The sequence below is a fragment of the Colletotrichum abscissum genome (genome assembly GCF_030869225.1).
Source record: "Colletotrichum abscissum strain IMI 504890 chromosome Unknown Scaffold_9.1, whole genome shotgun sequence".
In the NCBI taxonomy this organism is placed as follows: Eukaryota; Fungi; Ascomycota; class Sordariomycetes; order Glomerellales; family Glomerellaceae; genus Colletotrichum; species Colletotrichum abscissum.
In genome coordinates this window covers 40,196-60,534 of record NW_026850536.1, presented here as the reverse complement: position 1 = coordinate 60,534, position 20,339 = coordinate 40,196, and the positions used below count along the sequence as shown (strand labels likewise).

The following is a 20,339-nucleotide window of genomic DNA, read 5'->3' as shown; positions in this document are numbered from 1 at the left end:
ACTTTTGTCAAACTAGTATCCCTTGTTTCGCAGACATATCACCTTATCCAAGGTATCTAAAAGCATATATTCAAAGATACTGACCCGCCTACCTTTCCGAGGCAAATCAAGGTATGAAAGAAGTCAGAAGTCAAGGGTTGGCGGCACCGTGAGGTCCCTGCAGAAGCGCGGGAAAGCAAGCGCGCCCAAGGTACCTTAGTGTAGGGTTTTGTTAGGTATGCTCGCTCGGGGGACACACCTTCATTTAGCCTTATCCTATTCACTGCTCATCCTCGTCATTCTACGTTTCTGCTTTTCGATATCAGCCGCTAGGCCGGGCTGTTCCGTGGAACCAGCGTTTGTTGGACCCAGGACAAAGATGCCGTTCCTCGAACCACTACGTCAGGTAGAGACTCCTTCCCCGCATCTCATCCGTTCGATGATCGAAGCCTGAGGTAGGGATCCCAATTACCCGGAATGCCGGAATGGAGACGGGGACAACATTCCTCATCATCAGCTTACACGACCAGAGTACCCACCTAGGTACTCAACTTCTGACTGGCCTTGCTGGGCTTCTCAGCTATCTTGCTGTCGCAAATCCGTTGAGTCCACGTGCCGCTCATACCAACAAGCGCTTCCATGAACTCATCTTCACCGGCCGGCAGCAGAGTACCAATTCCAAAACCCGACGTTTCGAAACATCGCCGTTCCAAGTCTTGATAGACAAGCATGCGTCGCATCTGATATAGTGCGTGCCCGCTTACAGCAATGGACCCAAAACCCCATTTCTTGCTTGGGTGCTCCCGTGCAGATCACACCAGAAGCTCGTGCCACATCACTGGGGCATTGGGGCATTGGGGCATCGCCGCATCGGAACAATGGCCCTTGGGTTTTCTGAGAATTAAGAATTAAATTTCATGCAGGGATTGAGGGCTCCATCTTCGTGATATCACATTTTCGACCCCCACTTCCGGCATCTTATATATTCGTTTTCTCTCCGGCTGACAATGCTGCTTGTTCAATCCTCAGGAAATGACGAAGTCTAATTGAGCCCTGTAGGGATGCGACTTACAGAGTGAAGGAGCTTTGATGTCATATCAAAAGTCCGCTTTGCGGACTTTTAATCATCGATCGACACGATACGTGCGAGCGACGCACAACGAGCTCTTGGGCAACAACAGCACAGCCGCGAGTCACCCAACAACCCAAGTGCGAAAGTCGCTCAGGCTATCACACATTGGATGTATTGCCTCTCAAATGCAAGTATCAGGCAAGCCACGACGTATGCCTGATCAGCGGCAATGCCCCAGCCTGGACGAAATGGTCTTTCGTCATCGTCACTGCGATGGAGGAAAATCTGAACTTCGGCCCTCGCTAGCTTCTTTCAATGTCGTCAGAAGAGTCGAAAGTGGTCCGAAATCGCGTAGCCGCAATTCCCTTGCACTGACGATCTTGACGATCCAGGGTTTACCGGTTTGGCGTACGAGTCTTGGACGGCCCAAATCGTTGCCTCCATGAATCAACCGGCGCATTGCAATGTACATGTTGACCATGGACATTGTCACTGAGCCCGGCCCAATGCTTTCGAAGGTTGTCGAAGCAGCCCTTCCATGGACTGTTCCCTTTCGGACCACTTCGAGCTTGTGATGCCACAGTCACGAGTACGTCAAGTCGATCAGCTCAGATGGAGATGGCGCAGTGGCGCAGAAGGGGACAAAGAAAAGATAGACGACTCGGGTCTATTCCAACGGCAGCCTACAGTTTCACGATTTAGGCTCAGCCGGTATTGCCGGATCGGCGTACTTGATGGTACGCGAGCTACGGCCCTTACAAGCGAGAAACTCTTCCGAATCTGTCAGCTGTCAACCCCTCGAACTCTGATCCGCTGCATTCCAGGGGACCTCGAGCAAACTAAGCAAGTACCGGTTGACGCGTGCTCCTGATCGTCAGGGTTCGCATAGCGAAAGTTGTGGGAATTGAGACAACTATCGGCCTGCGCCAAGAATTTAGACAGCATCGAGAGGAAACGGGACAATCGCAGCGGCTGGTATTGTGTTGCAGCACTTCCACTTTGCATCTCTTTGCGGTTCTCACTCCTGCCACTGCATCAGTGCACGTAGGGTAATCTCGACAAGGCCTCTCTTACAGCGAGATCCAGTACTTTGTGCACAGTCACAACTCGGAGGCTGGAGCAGGGTTCTCTGCAGCCTGAACCAACTCGGAAACCTGGAAATCATTATTTAACGACCGGCGTCGGAGCCTAGGAACAATCATTGAATGCCCTAGCAGGGGGGTGGGAACCGCAACCCGGGCGGGCCGGGAACTGTCTGCTGGCATCCATCTGACTGGCGAAAAGGCTCGCCGAACGGAAAAATTCCACCTTTCGGGGGTGCGCGCCAAAAACCAGGGTCCTTGTCAACTTACATGGGAACAGGTACCTAGCGCGGCGCCTTGTTTAGTCCCAACAATCTTGATGAAGCAGGACAAACAAGTTTTTTTCCTTCCTGGAGGAGGAGGAGGACGAGGACGAGGACGAGGAGGATGAAGAAGGCAAGAAAAGGGGATGAGATTCAAAGGCGCTTCGACTCAGCATCTTATCTACGTCGGTTTCCGGAGGTGCTTGTGCCGTACTGATAGGTGTAGGAGACGGCGGTCTGCTACCTATGCATGTCAGACTGGACGAAATTACCTCGTGTTTCTACAACTCGATACGGCCGTTCAAATGTCGCGGAAGCACGTGTGACAAGAGCGATTCGAACGTGGCAGCGGCATGCGAGTCTGACTTTGACGTGAATGACCTCATCTCTTTCGAATGTGATGTGTCCTTACTTCTCGCGTGTTATCGCCGATGAAAGTGGTATACGACTTGCCTTTCCCATACACTCGCTACCTGACATGATTACGGTTCGGTGAGTGTGGAATGGCCCCGGGGCATGAAATGCAACGGAACATTATCCCATGGCAGGGTCGTATTGGACGGCGCAGAATATTGATAGGCACCACCCACCCATGCGTTGATCGGGACGGTCCAGCCACGAACTTGAAATAGCCCCCCCGTGGGCCCGTAGCCGTGGCCGACTGAGACCCTCTGAGAGATACACAATCCCACGGTCAGTCGTGCCACGCACCCTGGAAGAGAGACATGATAGCTAGGCCAAGGTTGGATGGCTTCGACGCGGCTGACTGCGAACTGAGTGCGTGGCAGCGTGCGAGTTGGGGGGGGGGGGGGGGGGGGGGGGGGTGGGGGCCCCGTCGGGGATTACCACGGCCGCCCCAAAATCCCCTGGGGGACTTTCCAAACCGCACCCCGTCAAAAGACCACAACACCCCCCCCCACAATTTTCACAACTCCAACCACGCTCACAAGAGCGGCTTTTTATCGTTGTTGTGGGGGGGGGGGGGGGGGGTTTCGGTCGCCCGTCCGGCATTATCACGGCAGCTCCATAGTACTCCGTAGAGCTTTCCAAAGCTAGACTCGTCAAATGATCATCAAACCCCCTTCACCAATTTTCGAAACTCTACCAAGACGGCTAAGCTAGGCCTTTTTCAAGCTTGGTTGCGGCTGCGGCTGGCTGAAGGTATCAATCCCTTCGCCGACCAGTTTGTCGGTACCAAGCCACACAAGTCTATAGATTTTGGTTGCACATGGGTAACGAGGATGCTTGGTAGGACAGATTCTGCCCTCATGATCACACTGCTTTGTATGTGAGGCTGAAAAGCCACCCTTCGAAGGCCCAGGCCGAGAGACTTCTAGAGTCTACTTGACTGGACATGTTCTCGACGTCGGAAGTCAAGTTTACACGAGTCCTGTGGCTTTTTACCCTTACTCCCCGTGGAAGCAGGGATCCCAAAGATAAGGAAGAGGTACTCCGTAGTGTACGGAGTAAACCAGAGGGTTGAATCCGGCGCCCGGTGATGCGACAGTAGCCTGCATGACGAGTCTATCTCGCGGTGATAGCCAAGCTCAGCGCGGGATGTTTCCAGCCAGGCTTGGAGGGCAGTGTTTCCCACCTCGACAAGGCTAAGAACTCTGAAGAATCAATATTTCTAGGGCCAGGCTGCTGGGGGGGTGTTCAAGATAGGGAAATAGGTAGGTGAGCTGAAAAGCTCCATATTCCCAAAGCGAGCTACGAATGGACCCAAACGGGCGCGCTGCACGTACTTTGACATTGACTGCTGCTGCTTTCAGGTGGCCGAACGTTGAGCACACCCTTGGCTCAGCGTGCTGTCTGTCCGTATCGTCTGCTTTTGGTCCAAGCAACCGGGTTGGACTAGGTATCATGCAAGAGCATGTGCGTCGGAAACGCGAACGAGGATGATGGCGACGGTCGGGGAATTTTTTCTTCTTCTTGCTCTTTCCATGTTGCGGTGTGCATGTACGTGGCGTGGCGTGCCGGTGCCGAGTAAGAGGGACAGAGAGAGCACGCAATGCAGGCTTGTTTGGGCGTTTATACAGATTGTGCGGTAAGAAAGGCTGGTGTTATCTGTAATCCATTAGGTGAAATGAAGGGCTTAACATGCGAGCTCGGAATTATTGAGTCATCCTGGTCGATTGTGATGAGCTGGGCTTGGTACTTGCGTCAAGGATTGTGAAAGTGTCCGAGGGAATGACAGCGACAATCCAGGTGAGTTTGAGACGGGTTACTTGGCACCAGGAACCAGGCACCATCCGCGGTTAGTTCTTGATAGTCAAGACGGCCGGCATATGAGGCGCGTTGATAGGTTGTCACGGCTCACCAGGCTGAACTGAGCTCGACATACTCCGTACACAGTCGAAAACGGGACATGGAATCCTCGCATGGTCCGGCTGTCAGTTCCGCTTTGGCGAGGTATGCCCTGCAGTTGAGAGACACACTGACTCTGAGTGCAAGAAGACGAACCAATTGTTGGAGCAGAGATGTACATATGCAGATGTACGTTTGACCGAACTTGTTGGATGAAGACTGGATCCAAGATGATGAAAAGATAAGATGAGTCGAACACCTGAATGTTCCACAACATGAGGCACCTTGCAATAAGACAGGCAAGGTAAGCACGATGGATGAATCGCAATGATGCATAATACCTTATCTTACATTGCCTACCTTAAGGTACCTTCCATTGAGTGAGGATACGGTAAGTACGTACCCGCGAGGAGCACCACATGGAAGGAGGCAAGATTGCTATTCGATAATTCCTTCCTTCGCAAGGTCAAATTCGGTTCGCCTGGCCTTCATGCCTTCCTGCTCCAGCAGGCCTACCTACCTTAGGTACCTACCTTACCTTACCTACCTGACTGGTACTCTGTACGGAGGTACGTACGAGCAGCTGTGACATTGCCTTAGGGCAGTCCGTGGCGGCAGATGGTTCCCGCCATCCGACCCCCCAGCAAGTTGGCAACTTACAATCGTCGATATGTCTCTTCGCCGTGTGGCCGTACCGCCAACCCGTCTCACATCTTAATGCAATCCATGTTCATACCAGCTGCCTAGCCCTGCTGGCTATCCACCGGCACAAGCAAGCTTCGGACAGGGGTATAATCTTACATACATGATACCCTCCCACGCTCACACTCCATGCCACGCCAAAACACTTTCAACAATTACGATGCCCACAAAAAAGCAGGAAATGGCAAACCGCCGTCGACCAAGGGGAATTTGCGATATCCAGCCGCTCCATGGTCTCGTTTGCGACCTGCCCGCCCTGGGGTGAGACCTGTGGGCCTTGGTTCGGCATGGGGCCGAACCTTTTTCAAAGGAGCACTTCGTTGCCGCCGGGACGCTGTCGCTGACTGCTTCACTGCCTTTTTCGAACGCCAGCAGTCTTGATTGTACAGAAGAAGACTGACGACATTGCATGACGACAACGACGAAGAAGAAGAAGGCAGAAAACGGAGAACGCAAAACAACACCAAGATCGTCACGTCCAGCCAAAGTTTCGGCCTCGTGTAACAAGTAAGAGGATTGTCGTTGATGTAATGGGAATACATGCCGAGTGGCGTGTAGGACATCTACGATGGAAGCCCAAAGATAGACCACGCTGCAGTAGCTTTCTGCTTCCCCCGCTCGTTGCCATGGTCGGCTTTGAGAACAAAAGACCCGTTGACACAACGTCAGACAGTCGACCGCTGGTCTTACTTGACCTAGCCTAGTCGACGGCGGCGACGACGAGGGCGATGCGTGGTGGTGGTCAGGCACACGCTCATGGTAGCGGTATTGGTGGTGGGAGTGCGAGACTTACGGGACGGACGGGGGGAGGGGCACATTGGCACACCATCAGCAATTCGCCAATTCATCATCGGCATCATCCACCCTCACTGAGTATCCATCACCGGGCCCTGATTCCCCTGAAGCGGACCAGCAACTTTAGCTCGACGTGCCCCTGTCCAGTGCGGCTGGGCTGGGTCCTCCGCTCATGGGGAACAACCTAAACGTGAAGCCAACGCCGACACCAGCGCCATCAATCGGGGCCCTGGAATGTCCGCGCGAGTTTCCGTGCTGATGATCTGGTACTGGGTACCTGGGCGTCGTCTAGCGGCTTGTCTCCCACCGACGCTATCGAATTCCAACCAAAGACTTTCTTTTACTGCCACGATCACAACGCTCGTGCTGGAGCCGGCGCATCCCTGCAACAAGGTACCGCTACCTGTCTCTCGAATACGAGGGCCGTTTGGTCAAGCCAAAAAAAAAAGGCACAGAACGCCAAACGTCTCTCTACTGCACAAATCTACACGTATTACGGGCCCAATCAAGCCAAGCAGAATAGACAGCCGCCAATCTTTACCGGGCGACCAGTCCTTGCTGAGCCGCTGCACCTGTGATTTGCTGCGCGGCGCTGGGAAAAGGCATTAAGAAACTTGAACCCAACTTTGGTCATGACACGAAACGAGGCGAGGCCAGTACCAGCCTGAGTAGATTATCACCATGGTTCGGAGACGATGGTCACAGGTCCCATCCCATGCCGGTCCAGTCCTACACATCCTCAGAAGCCGGTGCCGAGCGTTGGTTCCAAATCTGTCAAAAGCTTAGGCTAGTGACCTTCTTGTTGGTGCATTCGCGTCCTCTCTTGAATCCCAAGCCGCGAGTCGTCCAAGGACGCTATCTCAGTCAGCTTCTGGACCTGGACCTGACCGTGCGACTCAGGGGTATCGACAGATGGACCGGGACGAACGAAGACGTACTGAAGTCTGACGGCAGCCCGGCGACACCATTGACACTATCGTACGGGTTCTTCTACCCAAGAAGCGGGACTGACGGCGGTGCCATCTTCCAGCGTCTTAGTCGGGATCGTCCTGAAGGCTGGACTCGCCTTGGTTGCCAAGAAAAGACACACATTGGATCCCTCGGGAGCCAGAAGCTGCAGAGAAAACGAGCGAGCTGCACGTTGTCTGGGACCCCCGCTTGGGAATTGTCCCAATCCACGTCGTCCATGCACCCATCCCATCTCCTTCTGCCACCACCCCCATGCATATCCCATGTCCAACCCCAAGACACACACCACCGCCACGCCTTAAAGGAACCTGGGCTCCCGACCGAACCCAGCTTCCCTTCTGAGCTGCCTGGTGTTCCTCCCAACTCTCGCTCATCTATCCATATTACTTTGGCTTTTGCAATCCGCTTTTCCGGGCAAGCATTACCTAAGGCTGCTTGATAGTTATTTGCTTATATCCCTCCCCAACCTGCCCTACCTGTGGTACAATACTCGTCCAACTCTCGCTTCAACCTCCCAACATCCATCCGTCCACCTGCCAGAGAGGCACGAGCCATCTCCCATAACGACCGCTACTAGTGAAAGTGAACGGACGACTTTTCGCCAAGCCGACACCTTTCCCATATCGCCAAGTCAGAGAGTCATCCGAGCTGGGATTTGGTCTGTGGTACCGGCCGAGTTTCACCTGTGCGGCCTGAGTATAGCCCAAACCAGCTGTCCGGGCTCGACTTATACGAAATCCTGCCAGTCATAGAACAACAGTACCCCGGTCGTTGCCTTTATTATCTTTTCATCTCCCACCACAAGGAGCCGTAGCGGTTACCGTCTCTTCTCTTCCAACAGAGATACTGTTGGTTTACTAGTCTAAGTGTGGTTCATTATTGACGGCTCGCACCGTCTCTACTAAACAACATTATCCTCGTGGGCCCAACGGTACCAAAGAAAAGACCAAGATGGCTGTCTTTTCGCTTTTCAAGAAGTCTAGACAACAGGCCAAGGAGCACAAGCAAAAGCAGGCAGAGAAGGCCGCAGAGGCACCGAAACAGCCGTACAAGCACATCCCTACTCATGCCGCCATCGACGCGCTTGCAGGAGCACCATCAGCATTTAAGCATGAGGACCGACCCAGGATTATGGAACAGAACCGACGGCGAAGTGCGATGGCCGCCAGCGGCTTGAGCAGAATGCCCGGCCCAAGTCTGCCTCGCGTCTCAAGCAGTCTCTCGCACGTCACCTATCCTTCCGCTCACGCCAGCCCGATGGGCACTATGCCTAGGGCATACAGCTACAGCGGCGGTCCGCCCCCGATGCCTTACTGGCAGGAACGCAATACCAGCTCCATCTACGGAGTCCCCGACGGCAGCCGCATCTCACTCAAGGGTTCACTCAAGGGCAAAGAGGTTGATAGGTCGTATGCTTCGGGGCGCAACAGTCCGTCATCCATCAAAGGTAGGTCACACTACATGATCTTGCCAGTTCGGAAGAGAGCCAGAGACTAATACCTAGCAGCCGAATCTCCCACGGGTAGCTCAAGCCGCTCGACCAGCTCACAGGAGGACCTGGAGATGAAGCCCGCTCGTCATGTTTCCATGCCACCTGCTGCCTCACAGGCACCTCGAAACCCGGCCGCTGCTGTTCACACCCACCGTCTTCACCCGAGTTCTCGCCGGGCATCGGATGCATCGGAGCGTGCCGATGGCTCCCCGAAAGCCGAGCACTCTTCGCCTTCTACAGACCGAAGCAAGCCGCCGCCGTCGATGCGTGGATTCAGTGCAATCCCGGCAATGACGTCTCTTCCCCCGATGCAGTTCAACAACTCGCCGGCAACCCAGCAAAACATGGTTGCCTCGTCAGCCGCCTCGACTGCTAGCGTCCGCTCTTCCTCGGGATTCTCTTCATTCAACTTCAATATCAACACCGGCGCCCCCTTCTCGGCGCCCATGTCCGGACGATCGTCGGCTGCTACTACACCAGCAGCTTGTGTAACGCCCGAGCCAGTGTATGAGTCCGTCGAAGAAGAGGAAGAAGGCGGTTCCTACACCTACGCCCCGCAACCCGTTGCAGCTGCGCCGTCTGCCTTGAAACAGAAGGACCGTCGCAGCACCTCCAAGTCCAAGGTCACGCGTTTCACCGAGTTGGAGACCATCGACTCTCACACGGAGAAGGCAGTCAGCGTAGCCGGCATCCCCTACGAGAACACTCGCCGCGACACCACACCGCCGCATGTCATCAACAACGCCGTCGCCGTCGAAATGGTCAGCGCCGCGCCGTCTGAAGTCGTTTCTAGCAACAAGGCCGGAAAGCGCCTTTCGAAGCAAGCCGGCTCCAAGCTGACTAAGAAGAGCCGTTGGTCAACAAAGAGCTCATCCGCCGTTGCCGTTTAAACGGTACTAAGACGCCACCATTTACACCATACAAACACACCCTTCCTACGTCAACATTTGCTCATGGATTCGGGTGCCAAACTATAGCCTCTTTCTAAAACTTGCGCGGGCGTCTGAGGATAATGTCTTACTACAATGACGCCATGAGACTCGGGGTCTCTTGGCTTTTAATCATGCAACACTTTGGGATCGAAAAAAATCGACAGGGGGCATCTTTCAGAGTTGCTGCCGCTGGACTTCAGCAACACTGGATACTTAACAGGGACTTGAACATCTTCAGGGTCGGATCCGGGACGGGTCCAATTGTTTTCTTATTTATTTGATGACCATATCATGACCACAACTTATACCGATAACATAGACACTTTCCTTACCTCTCATATTACTACCATTACTACAATGTTGGCAGAATAGCGACCAGCGAAATGAAATATCGAAGCCTACATCTACAAAGTCTCAATATGTCTACCTTTTTTTTTTCTTGCACTTTGCATGAATTGATGTCGAGCTTCATTTCGACTCGAGACAAAGATCCGCATTCACGTGGGGAAGGTCTCGTTGAGAGACCTTCGATCATCGATCAGACGGGAGGAAAAAAGAAACAGATGGAGACAAAAATAAGCTCATATTTTTTCTTTTCCTCGCCCCCTTGTAGTTCAAGTGACGTTCCCAGTACAACATTACAGCGAGTCTTACATCATGGTCAGCGTGTGGGCGAGACATTGGCACTCTGAGCATGCTGTGCGTGCCTGGGAAGGTGGAAATTCTACCTCTGTGAATGAGACAATTTGAATGTCTCGGGGGCACGGCACGGCAAAGAGAAGGAGAGACACAAGGCTCAGAGACCCGACTTTCTACGCTTGCTAACTTGTCCACCAGCCAGCCTAGTAAGGCTTGACCTTCAGGAGGACTTGATGGACATTCTTCCCCATCGGTCGCCAGGCTTTTGAAAAACCTTGATTCGTGTGGCGTCAGGTTAGCCATCCCACTCTCTTCTGTTCCCGGCTGATAGCTTGATAAAGCTAAAACCAAAAGCCGTCGTCCGTCGGGACCGGACTAGAAGAGGCAAGGTTTAGTGTCTTTAGTGTGTTTCCCTAGATGGTAAGGTTAGCACAGCAAACGAGCAGCTGGAACTTGGGAAGCTTTGCCAATCTAGATCACGATGCCGTGTGCGAATTGCGATCGTCGGTGCTATTGACGATTCGGCCAATGCAAACGGCAAGAAATAGCCAAAGGTGTCGCTTTCCGTCCGGAGCGGACTGCTTGATCCGAGCGGCCAGGACCCAGTACCACGGGCACGCCGATTGTCAAAGATGTACGGATACCACTGTCCGGAATAGTCTCGTGTAAAAGGGAAAGAGATCGTCAGGGTCCACGCGAGGTTTCGCACATGAACGTGGCCGGCAGGCAATGCCCAGGGATCGTCAGGAGCGAAGAGCTTTTGGAGTATGGGTCTAGCGTAGATAACGAAGACGAGTTTGACGCGTCCAGCCGTCTTGCTTAAGTTGTCGATACAACGGGCGATCCCCTCCTCAACCCCCACTCGCGTGGATTTGGACAACAGCGGTGGAGACTGATGGCAACGCCAACACACGCGTTATCGGGTCCTTGCATATGCGCCAGAGGTAGCTCGAGCCTTGAGGGTAGGCTCCTCTCCGCAGATGTGATGGGTCAGGTTTGGCGAAGCAGGCTGAGCAAGATGATGCTTGAATAGGTGGATTCTTGTTGTCTCAGGGTCGACGACAAGCCAACTCGTCACTGGGAACCAAGGATGAGGTCCTTTAAAGACACGGAAATGCACGATGCCGATATGCTCGTCTGATGCTCTGTTTCCTCGAAGCTGCAGGCTCATACTATCGTCCAAGCCAGTATTGCAATTGCTATGTTTTGACATGGGCAGCGGCAGCGGCCATAATCGGGCTGAGTCAACCTGTCTGTCAGCCAGTCTTCGGCCGAACAAAGCTATGCAGGGTTCGATGGAATATTGACTGGTGGCGGAGGATTGTGCGCCGCATGGCATATGCGGTGCAACTCAGACGCTTTTGCCCTGCCTCGGTGGCTTCAATCCTGTATCCCCTTTCCATTGATTAGGCGTTCCTCAGCGCCCAGAGCGATAGTAATGCTGGGCAAATGCAGCCCGGTCTATTGGCTCCGTTGGGATGGGTTGCATGCAGGTTCTCGGACGTTTCGTTTGGTATAGCCCGGCCCAGCTCACGTTGGCAGTCTTGGCTACCTGTCTGACTTGCATCGAGGAGGGGAAAATTCAGGCGGAGCGTTCGGGGACCGAGTGAGTGTTGGAACAGATGTGCTTCTCTCTTCTCTCCTCGCTTACAACTAACTATATCAAGCATTTGACCGAATCTGGATAGACCTGAACTCGAGAGGCGCCGGGGAAGATCACGGGAAAGGCTTGGTTAGCAATTTCCACAGGAAGACCGACTTGCGCTCAGCTCTGGTATGCCGTGGCTTAAAGGAACCGTCTGGGCGGCTCTGGATGACCCCTGGTTGATCGTGCGCTCCTCGCGAGACTGGGGTTCCAGAGTTCCTCAATTTTAAAGTTGGCGATAGTCCTTTGGCGCTCGCTTGGAGGCTTGTCAGATGTAGTCATTGGATAGCATTCGACCCATTGATGGCTGGCCACATTTATGGTCTTGTCTGGACGGCACGGGAGGTGACGACGGTGTAAGATGGGATAAAGGTACCAGATACACCTCTTCACATCACTCCCAGGACCGAGCGTATGAGGCGTCGCGTGGCTTTGGGGACGCATGGCATTTACCGGTAATGGCGGCTTGCAGCGAGCGGCTCAGGTGCCGCTGATGACAACACGCTTGACTTCTATGATCTCGTATGTGGCCTGAGTAGAGAAATTGGGAAAAAGATTAAGAGCGACTGTCGTCATTTGGTATATACGAGATGGCATCCGCAGAGGTATGGCGATTTGAGGCTTTCTTTCATCGCAGCGTGGGGTAAGGGTTAAGCTGTGGTCCTGGAATGTGGGTTGGCGCGGACCGCAATGGGTCTGTTCATGGTACAGCATTGCGATGTCTTGGGTCGGAAACTGACGCAGCATGTTCGTTGACTGTGGCTCGGCTCGAAGCGCGTCGTTGCCATTCTCCATTGCCCCTACACACAATACTTCAGTGAGGATATCCGTCAAGAGAAGAGATGTTGTCGAGCGACTCGGAGAATACGTTGAAGAGGCTTCGGCTGCCAGTCATGTGCAGAAGAGTCCGAATAGGTAGGGTTACGCTGATAAAATGCAAGAGAAGACTCTCTCGGCTGGTGCCGAACAGATACGATATTGCTCCCAAAAATAGGTATCTGTAGGTGAAGAATGCGATTCATGCCAAAGGCACATTTGCATCGAACATGCTGCCCAGGCCCATCTGGACTTACAATGGAAGGTGCTAATGCGAGGCTACAGTGTACCTTATCCCCCACAAGCCGAAAATAGTGGGCAAGGGCATCCCCTCAGGGGACCTACCTGCCTGCAGAAGGCACCTACATAGTAGAGAGGTACGCTAAGGAAAGACAGGTACCTACCCCTCCATGCCAATTGGCTCTTGCCATTGGAAGGTGTCCCCAGGGGTCCAACCCAATTGGCCAGCCTCGTTAAGCCACAAAAGGGGGGCTCCCGCGAGCTGCCGCGTTCCGCATTACGTATCCCAGAACCCCATAAACGGTGGTGCCGATGTTACATACCCATCAATTCAGTCGATGCGTTCGTCTCATTGTCATTGAATTCAAGCTGCAGCTGCGGCAGTTGCAGCAATTTTCTTTCTCGTTCTTTTGTTGTGGGTGCAACAGATACCTCTTTCCTTCTCATTGTAATTCTCACAATATTCACTCTCTCCCTCGCCGGCACTGACCAAAGGCGATTCCGACACCAGTCAGCGCTCATGGTCAACATCGCAACTACACAATGGATCAGATAACCCAGGCTTCGTGGCCGGCCCTTGGCGTCGCGCTGCTTAGTCTTGCCGCTGCTGGTCTTCTTACTGTAAGCTAGCTCCCCCATCAATATGGACAGCTCGACTTTCCAACCAAATATCTCCATTTGAACCCAATTGAAGCTGACAGTTTACCTTCGACAGATCTTCATCACCCTCCACCTCGTCGCTCCCAAGCCCCGCGCCGTACTCCCCTCCGAGAAAGTCTACCTCACCTCCTCTGCCTCCGGAAAGCCAGTCCAGGTCACAGCCCCTTCCTGGTTTGACCGCTGGTTCGCCGAGCGCAGCGTCTCTGAGGCGCGCGCACACTTGACCGATCCTCGCGATGTCCCCGACTCTGGTGCGACAATCGACCCTGCGGACGTGCGCCTAACCGTCGTGCTTCCCGCCTACAATGAAGCCACCCGCATTCTTCCAACCCTCGAGGAAGCAGTTGAATACCTCGACGAGAACTTTGGCCGCCCCTCCTCCCCGACCAAGCCCCTCCTCAGCCCTACAACCCCGCGCCGACGCTACAAGAACCCGCCCTCCGAGGCCCTCACCGGCTATGAAATCCTGATTGTGGACGACGGATCCAGGGACAACACCGTCGAGGTCTGCCTCGACTTTGCGCAGAAGAAGGGGCTCCACGATGTCATACGCGTCATCAAGCTCGAGCGCAACCGCGGAAAGGGTGGCGCCGTCACTCATGGCTTCCGCCACGCTCGTGGCGAGTATGTGCTCTTTGCCGACGCCGACGGTGCTACAAAGTTCAGCGACCTGGGACGTCTGATTCAGGGTTGCGAGGAGGTTGTTGACGGCTCGCATCGCGGTGTTGCTATTGGCAGCCGCGCCCACCTTGTAGGCAGCGAGGCTGTTGTAAAGGTATGTTCCTCTCGCAAGGCCCCTCAATCCCAGATCAAGATGCTAACATGACCAAGCGATCTGCCCTGCGTAACTTCCTCATGCGATCCTTCCACCTCGTGCTTATGATTCTCACACCGCCCGCCACATCCCGCCTCCGCGACACCCAGTGCGGCTTCAAGCTCTTCACCCGCGCCGCCCTTCCACACATTGTCCCGTACATGCATGCCGAGGGCTGGATTTTCGACATTGAAATGCTCCTGCTGGCCGAATCAGCCCCGCCAGCGCCCGTTCTCGGAGAAGACGGCAGTGTTATTGGCACCAGTCCCGGAATCCGCGTAGCTGAGGTGCCCGTCGACTGGCACGAGGTCCCAGGAAGCAAGCTCAGCGTCATCTCGGACAGCATCAAGATGGCCCTCGGTCTGGCGATTCTCAGGGGTAGCTGGATGATGGGTGTCTACCGTCGAAGATTGACGTGATGCAATGTTTGTGTGGGGTTTCGCTTCTTTTGTGTTTTATTCTCAGCCCTCTTGATCATCTTGTCCGGAGGAGACCGAAGGGCTTTCAGGGTTCCCCCTTATTCTAGATTGGGGTCAAAAGTGCTGGTAAAAAAGTTGTGATGCAGACTTTGGAGTCTGCGCATATAGAAAGCTCAAGGATGATTTGCCCACACTTCATCACATCGTCAGGTAGACAACCTAGCTAGGTCAATGGAGGTCCATACATGAGCCTTGGTTCTTGGTCATGCACACGTGAGATGTTTGACAGAAGCAGGAGAATGTGCCCTAACCACCTTTATTTGGGAAGTAGTTGAGCCAAGATTCCCCGTGGTAATGCTACAAAGTTCTCAAAATACTAAACCCTGGGTTCTATTGTTACTTATCGTCGTCCGTGGTGCCATTCTCTGTCAAAGACTTCTACTAATAATGATTTGTGGTTGGCCAAAGACTGAAAGCGAACTACGATGACCCGTTCTCCCAAGTGAATAGGCTATCACTCCATAGCCTCAAGCTCACGATAACCATCACTGCGAATCCTCGTTCGCGGTATGACTATTCTAACTGACTGCCTTTCTTAATCGTTGCTCGTGTTCGTGGCTTTCTTTACTCGAGGCACAGTCGAAGATACGATGAAGGTTCTCCAAGCCAGATAGACTGCAAACACTTCTATACGAACACGGCTACTAGACGTCGCCCTATTCCCGTACCATACTCAGGGACGAGCGTACACGAATTAATCAATAATAAGTAATAAACATATTCCAGCAAGTACCTGATCAAATCTTCCTCCATCTCATTATTCACAAGAACTGCTCCACATGTCACTGGGTTAATAACGTCTGGGCCTAGCATGTCAATTACGAGGATGGCGTGTTCTAGAATACTCGTGCTTTAGATACCGTTGTTGTAATGTTACAGCGAACCTCATATCCTGCCACGGAACGAGAATGGTATCAGTACTCGTGAGGCACTTTGTCATGTACTATTTCGCGTCGACCTTACACTCGTTCGGTATATAGAATGGCGCTCTTTCTTCGTCTACATGGTTTGATTCAAGCTCAATTTCAACCCACTTCATACGCCCATTGCTGCGTGCCGACTCGTGGTAAACCCTTTACTGATGCTATACCTGATAAGGGTCTTGGGAGATCCGGAGAAAAGCCCACGAGCTTACGGACATCAAGAAGGGAGACTTTGGCCTTCTCCATGACACCCAGGGCCGCCGTGTCTAGAAGACTATCGGTCATTCCTATACGTTACATGCTTAGTAGGAGGAAAGCCTTAGGAAGGAATGAGGTACATATAACATACGATCATCAAAAACTACCGGGACGGTAAGATACTCTATCTAGCTGAAGTATGGAGGGGAACTCGTACAGCCGTATCCGTACGTTACGCAGTTTTGCCAGGAAATCCCTCTACTTTTTGCCCGGATGATGTTCTTGGCCTGGCCTCTTGGCTAGCTACCTATATCACGGCCGCAACGAGCTCTGTCCGCATCACCTTTCCCCGTCTGGGGCCCTTTCAAAGCGAGAACTTCTCCTCCCCTTCGCCGCACGCCCATCGCTCCGGTCCTCTCTCATTCACAATAAGATCGGAACGTCGCCCGCCACGTTGGCAACAGTGTCCCATCCTGCAACGATCGTATACGTACCGACTAGCACCTGATACATTTTACATTTCTCACATCGTATTCGAAGACGAACGTATATACAGCAAAAGACGACAGACGACCAAGGACGAGCAAAAGCCTAGCTGAACAAAGGACATTCACACATACTAGCAGCCCATGCCTCGCAACTATCCCTTATGCAGTAGATGGCAAACGGAGCAGCCTGACTGGAGACCATTGAGGAGCACAATGACATCGATTATCGCAGCCAGACTTATATTACAGACTGACCAAAGGATGTTTGTCAACAATGCGATTGCTTGCTGTACATAATGGACGAGTGCAACAGAAGGCGGAACGTATTTGAACTTGATGATTAAAATTATGATATGGTCTGATACACCTGTATCTACACTCGTGTGATCCAATGATCCGCTTCCATCCCAAATATGGTTTATCGTAACTGAGTATATATACAGCCCCGGGGGAGGTACTCCTGACAGAAGACCTCAGGGCGAGTGGGGAGGGGAAATTTACCCCCTTTTTGTTTTTTCCTTTTCGTTGGCTCATCACTCATTCTGCCAACGTTCTCTTTGCTCATGTCTAATAACTCTGATGATGATCTTATCTTCATGTATAGGCGTCTACTCAGTTCAGCTCACGCCACATGACGGGCAAGAACACGACACTCGCTCTCCAGAGAATGAGGATGCCGTCAATGAGCGCCAGCGGCGCCTTCAAGAAACCGAAAACGCTACCGCTCATGAGGTTGAGAGCGTTGAGCCAGATGGCTAGGAAGGCGACGCTGAAGAAGTGGTACGCGAGCTTGCCAGGCTGGTGCATGAGGCCGCCCATGAGGGCCATGGGCTCGGAGGCGTGACCGCGCTGGAAGTAGGAGAAGCATCCCATCTGCAGAGCGCGCAGCTGGCGGTCGTTTGCGGCGAACAGTGCGTACAGTGCCATGGCCAACACGTTGATGATGGATGTGAGGCTCTTACGGCGCCAGTGGAACTCGCGCAGGACTCCCTTCAAAGCCACGGGGTCGGCAAGGTCGCTTACGCGCGAGGGATGGAGCAGGTCGGAGAGAATGACGCAGTCGTTGAAGGCGACGGTCATGCCGCCACCAGTGAGGGGGTGACGCATGTTGAGGGCGTCTCCGAGGAGGAGCATGCCATTCGCCGTCTGGCGGGATGGAGGTAGATAGGAGTTGGGCATTGATCGGGGGATCTTGCCGTCGGCGAGAGCAGCCTCAAAGCATGGCCGCATCTGGGGAGGCAATGTGGGCATGACAACGTTCTTAATGTAGCCACGAACACCACCAGCAGCGGGCGACGCCTCGGGGATGTTGGCGGGCACGTCGATGAGCGCGCGGGTCTCGTGGGTGCCGATCTGGTACAGAAGGACGGGAAAGGCATTGCCGATGCAGACGTGGCCGTAGCCGGGAGAGAGCATGGGGGCGTCGATGAGCTCGAGGGCGTAGAACTTTGACTTGACGACGGGTTCTTGCGGCAGATACTCCTTACGGAACTTGGACGCATAACCGTCGGCAATGATGGTCAGCTGGCCAAAGAAGTAGTCGTCCTTCTTCTGGCCCGTGGCGTCTGTCGTCTTGGACCTTACACCAAGCACTGTATCCTTATCGTCGCCTTGTATCGTGGCTGTCACCTCGGTCTCGACAACGGTAATGTTCTCCTGTCTCATGCATGCCTTGCGCAGGTTGTTGATGAAGCGACCGTGGTGGAAGCATCTGCCCTCCTTCTGCTTCGCGCTTGCGGATATGGCCTCGCTCTCCGAGGCATGGATCATGCGACCGCTCTCGTCAAAGGAAGGGTAGGGGATGTCGATTCCGTCTCCGTGAAAGCTGACTTTGTAGCCGTAGCAGGGAATTGCGTCAATGCCCTCGAGGCAGTCGGCCAGGCCCAGCTGACGCAGGGCGACGATGCCGCCGGGCTGCAGCAGCTCGCCGACAATGCGATCGGGCTCCTTCATCCATCTCTCGAGTAGGAGTACACTTCTTCCCTGCTGGCCCAGTGCATATGCAATGGCGCACCCAAAAACGCCGGCGCCGACGACAACTACATCGGCCTCGTGGTACTTGGTGCGGCGCTCGGCGCGGGCGTCGGCCGCTGCTGTTGGACTTTCGATCATTTCAATTCGACTCTCAGGGGGTAGTCTATCTGGCTGGGCTTGAGTTGCTGTTGAAGCGTATGGTGGCGGGGGAGATCGTGGTGTTGCCGATTGTCGTGATGGGCCTGTGCGAAAGGACGCTTTGGTAGGAAAGGCAGCAAAAAGGGATGTTGAATGTCACCTTTGAGAGGAGCCTCGGATTCGGTCGTTGGGAGTTGCGCTTGGGAACGTTGGGGGAAGCGTTTGGCTTTGGATGATGGGAAGAACGGGAGGGGAGGGGAAAGAGAAAGTGAGACTGGTTGCCGCTATCGGGTTTTATGAAAGACCAGGCGAGATTGGAAGAGGTTGAAGGGTGGGAGGTGGTTAGTCTTGTCGTTCACGTCCCGCCTCGAACCATATGGTGGCAGATGAAATCCAAAGAAGGAAAAGAAGCGTGATGAGTGGACGACTCACTTTTAGCTGGGGCCCCTGCACTATAGCCTTTTGCCAGGGGGTGAGTAAAATGTTTCTTTCCGCGTTGGTTTTGTTTCCTCGCTGACTTTTGTCATTGCAGGAATAAGTCTGGTAATTTCTAGTATAGAGCTCATTAAGCTACGGTACATGAGAAGGTACATCAAGGTGTCATTGCGCTCAATCTCTTAACTAGGTAGTCGGGTCACCCAAGAATCCTCTGTTCAGAGGCACAAAGACAGACGACAAACCCCTGGGACATCAAGACAAAAAGCGAAGGTTGCGGAGGATCCAGAAAAATTACAGAAGGCGATCTCAACGACAAGTCGTTCCATGGCGGCTCACGCCGTTGCAATCGAGCCAATTGCCACGCTCCAATTAGTGCCCACACACCGCCCATTTCACGTGTCGAACCACGGTCATGCGTAATAGATTTCTGCTCGGCCCAAACATCAGGCACTTTCAGACTCCACCCTCTGTGCCTTTGGTTAAGCTGTTCCTGACTATTGCTCGCTTCTGTTGCTCTGTGCTTCTGTGACACTGACAGGACCCCAGATCTACGAAGGTACCTCGCATCTTCAAGCCTTCGTCAACTTCAGCCGGGCCGAGTAGGGAGGGTTGGCAATTTGGGGGTGAGTGAGCTGATGCGCCCTGATATTGCTCTACCTAAATGGTACACCATCATCTCCAAGACCTTAGAACTCAGAGTAGCCGTCACCAGATGTTGGTCGACATGATCCATTGATACTCCGCCGTGCGTGGGTTCCAGAGACTAACGCGGAAAAAGGGGGCGCTGCGTCGCCCCATCTCAATGCAATCTGTCGGTAGCCAATCACGGCTCTGACACACCTGTTCAAGAAGTTGCACCACCAACCCTTCCAAAAAGTTTCAGTCTCACTGCTCTCAATTGGGCGAGTATATCGTAGCATGTGAAAGCCTTTCACGTTCGAGTCTTGCGAGAATACCTGGCTTCATGCCTCGCCAATACAGATGAAGCATGGTCTGATATCACGGCTGGCTCAGCCTCGGGCGGCTGCATGTACAATGTATAATACCAGATGCGTTCCGTCTTGCAAACGGAACTCAGCAAACCTCACAGGTGCAGTGTGAGTAAACCACTCAGCTGGTTCAGTCTGCGGAACCGCAATGTTGAGACAACTCAATGGTTAATGCAGAGGGGAAACTCGGGTCCGAACTGAGAACCTCGGCGCGATTTTCTGTGAAAACATAGCCGCGAATCAGATTGATCCGTTGAAAAGCATTTCAAGCAGTTCGGGTCCGAGACGATGGATCCGGGTCACCT

The 20,339-nt window shown here is 53.4% G+C and overlaps 5 protein-coding genes across 5 annotated transcripts; 4 read left to right on the top strand and 1 right to left on the bottom strand.

Moving 5' to 3' along the window:
* Positions 1-6,915: 6,915 nt before the first annotated feature.
* CABS01_04520 (uncharacterized protein) lies at positions 6,916-7,608 on the top strand (the record flags this gene model as incomplete). The annotated part of the gene is made up of 1 exon (XM_060537891.1): positions 6,916-7,608. The coding sequence occupies one exon, from the start codon at positions 6,916-6,918 to the stop codon at positions 7,606-7,608; it is 693 nt and encodes a 230-aa protein (XP_060389553.1).
* Positions 7,609-8,120: 512 nt separating this feature from the next.
* CABS01_04519 (uncharacterized protein) lies at positions 8,121-9,551 on the top strand (the record flags this gene model as incomplete). Its single annotated transcript, XM_060537890.1, has 2 exons — positions 8,121-8,616; positions 8,677-9,551. The coding sequence occupies 2 exons, from the start codon at positions 8,121-8,123 to the stop codon at positions 9,549-9,551; spliced, it is 1,371 nt and encodes a 456-aa protein (XP_060389552.1).
* Positions 9,552-13,271: 3,720 nt separating this feature from the next.
* CABS01_04518 (glycosyl transferase family 2) lies at positions 13,272-14,826 on the top strand (the record flags this gene model as incomplete). The annotated part of the gene is made up of 4 exons (XM_060537889.1): positions 13,272-13,275; positions 13,445-13,554; positions 13,649-14,368; positions 14,425-14,826. 4 exons carry the CDS (start codon positions 13,272-13,274, stop codon positions 14,824-14,826), a joined length of 1,236 nt encoding a protein of 411 aa, XP_060389551.1.
* A 968-nt stretch (positions 14,827-15,794) lies between these two features.
* Positions 15,795-16,079, top strand: CABS01_04517 (uncharacterized protein; the record flags this gene model as incomplete). Its single annotated transcript, XM_060537888.1, has 2 exons — positions 15,795-15,858; positions 15,985-16,079. The coding sequence occupies 2 exons, from the start codon at positions 15,795-15,797 to the stop codon at positions 16,077-16,079; spliced, it is 159 nt and encodes a 52-aa protein (XP_060389550.1).
* Positions 16,080-17,107: 1,028 nt separating this feature from the next.
* CABS01_04516 (squalene epoxidase) lies at positions 17,108-18,607 on the bottom strand (the record flags this gene model as incomplete). Its single annotated transcript, XM_060537887.1, has 1 exon — positions 17,108-18,607. One exon carries the CDS (start codon positions 18,605-18,607, stop codon positions 17,108-17,110), a length of 1,500 nt encoding a protein of 499 aa, XP_060389549.1.
* Between the last annotated feature and the right edge of the window lie 1,732 nt (positions 18,608-20,339).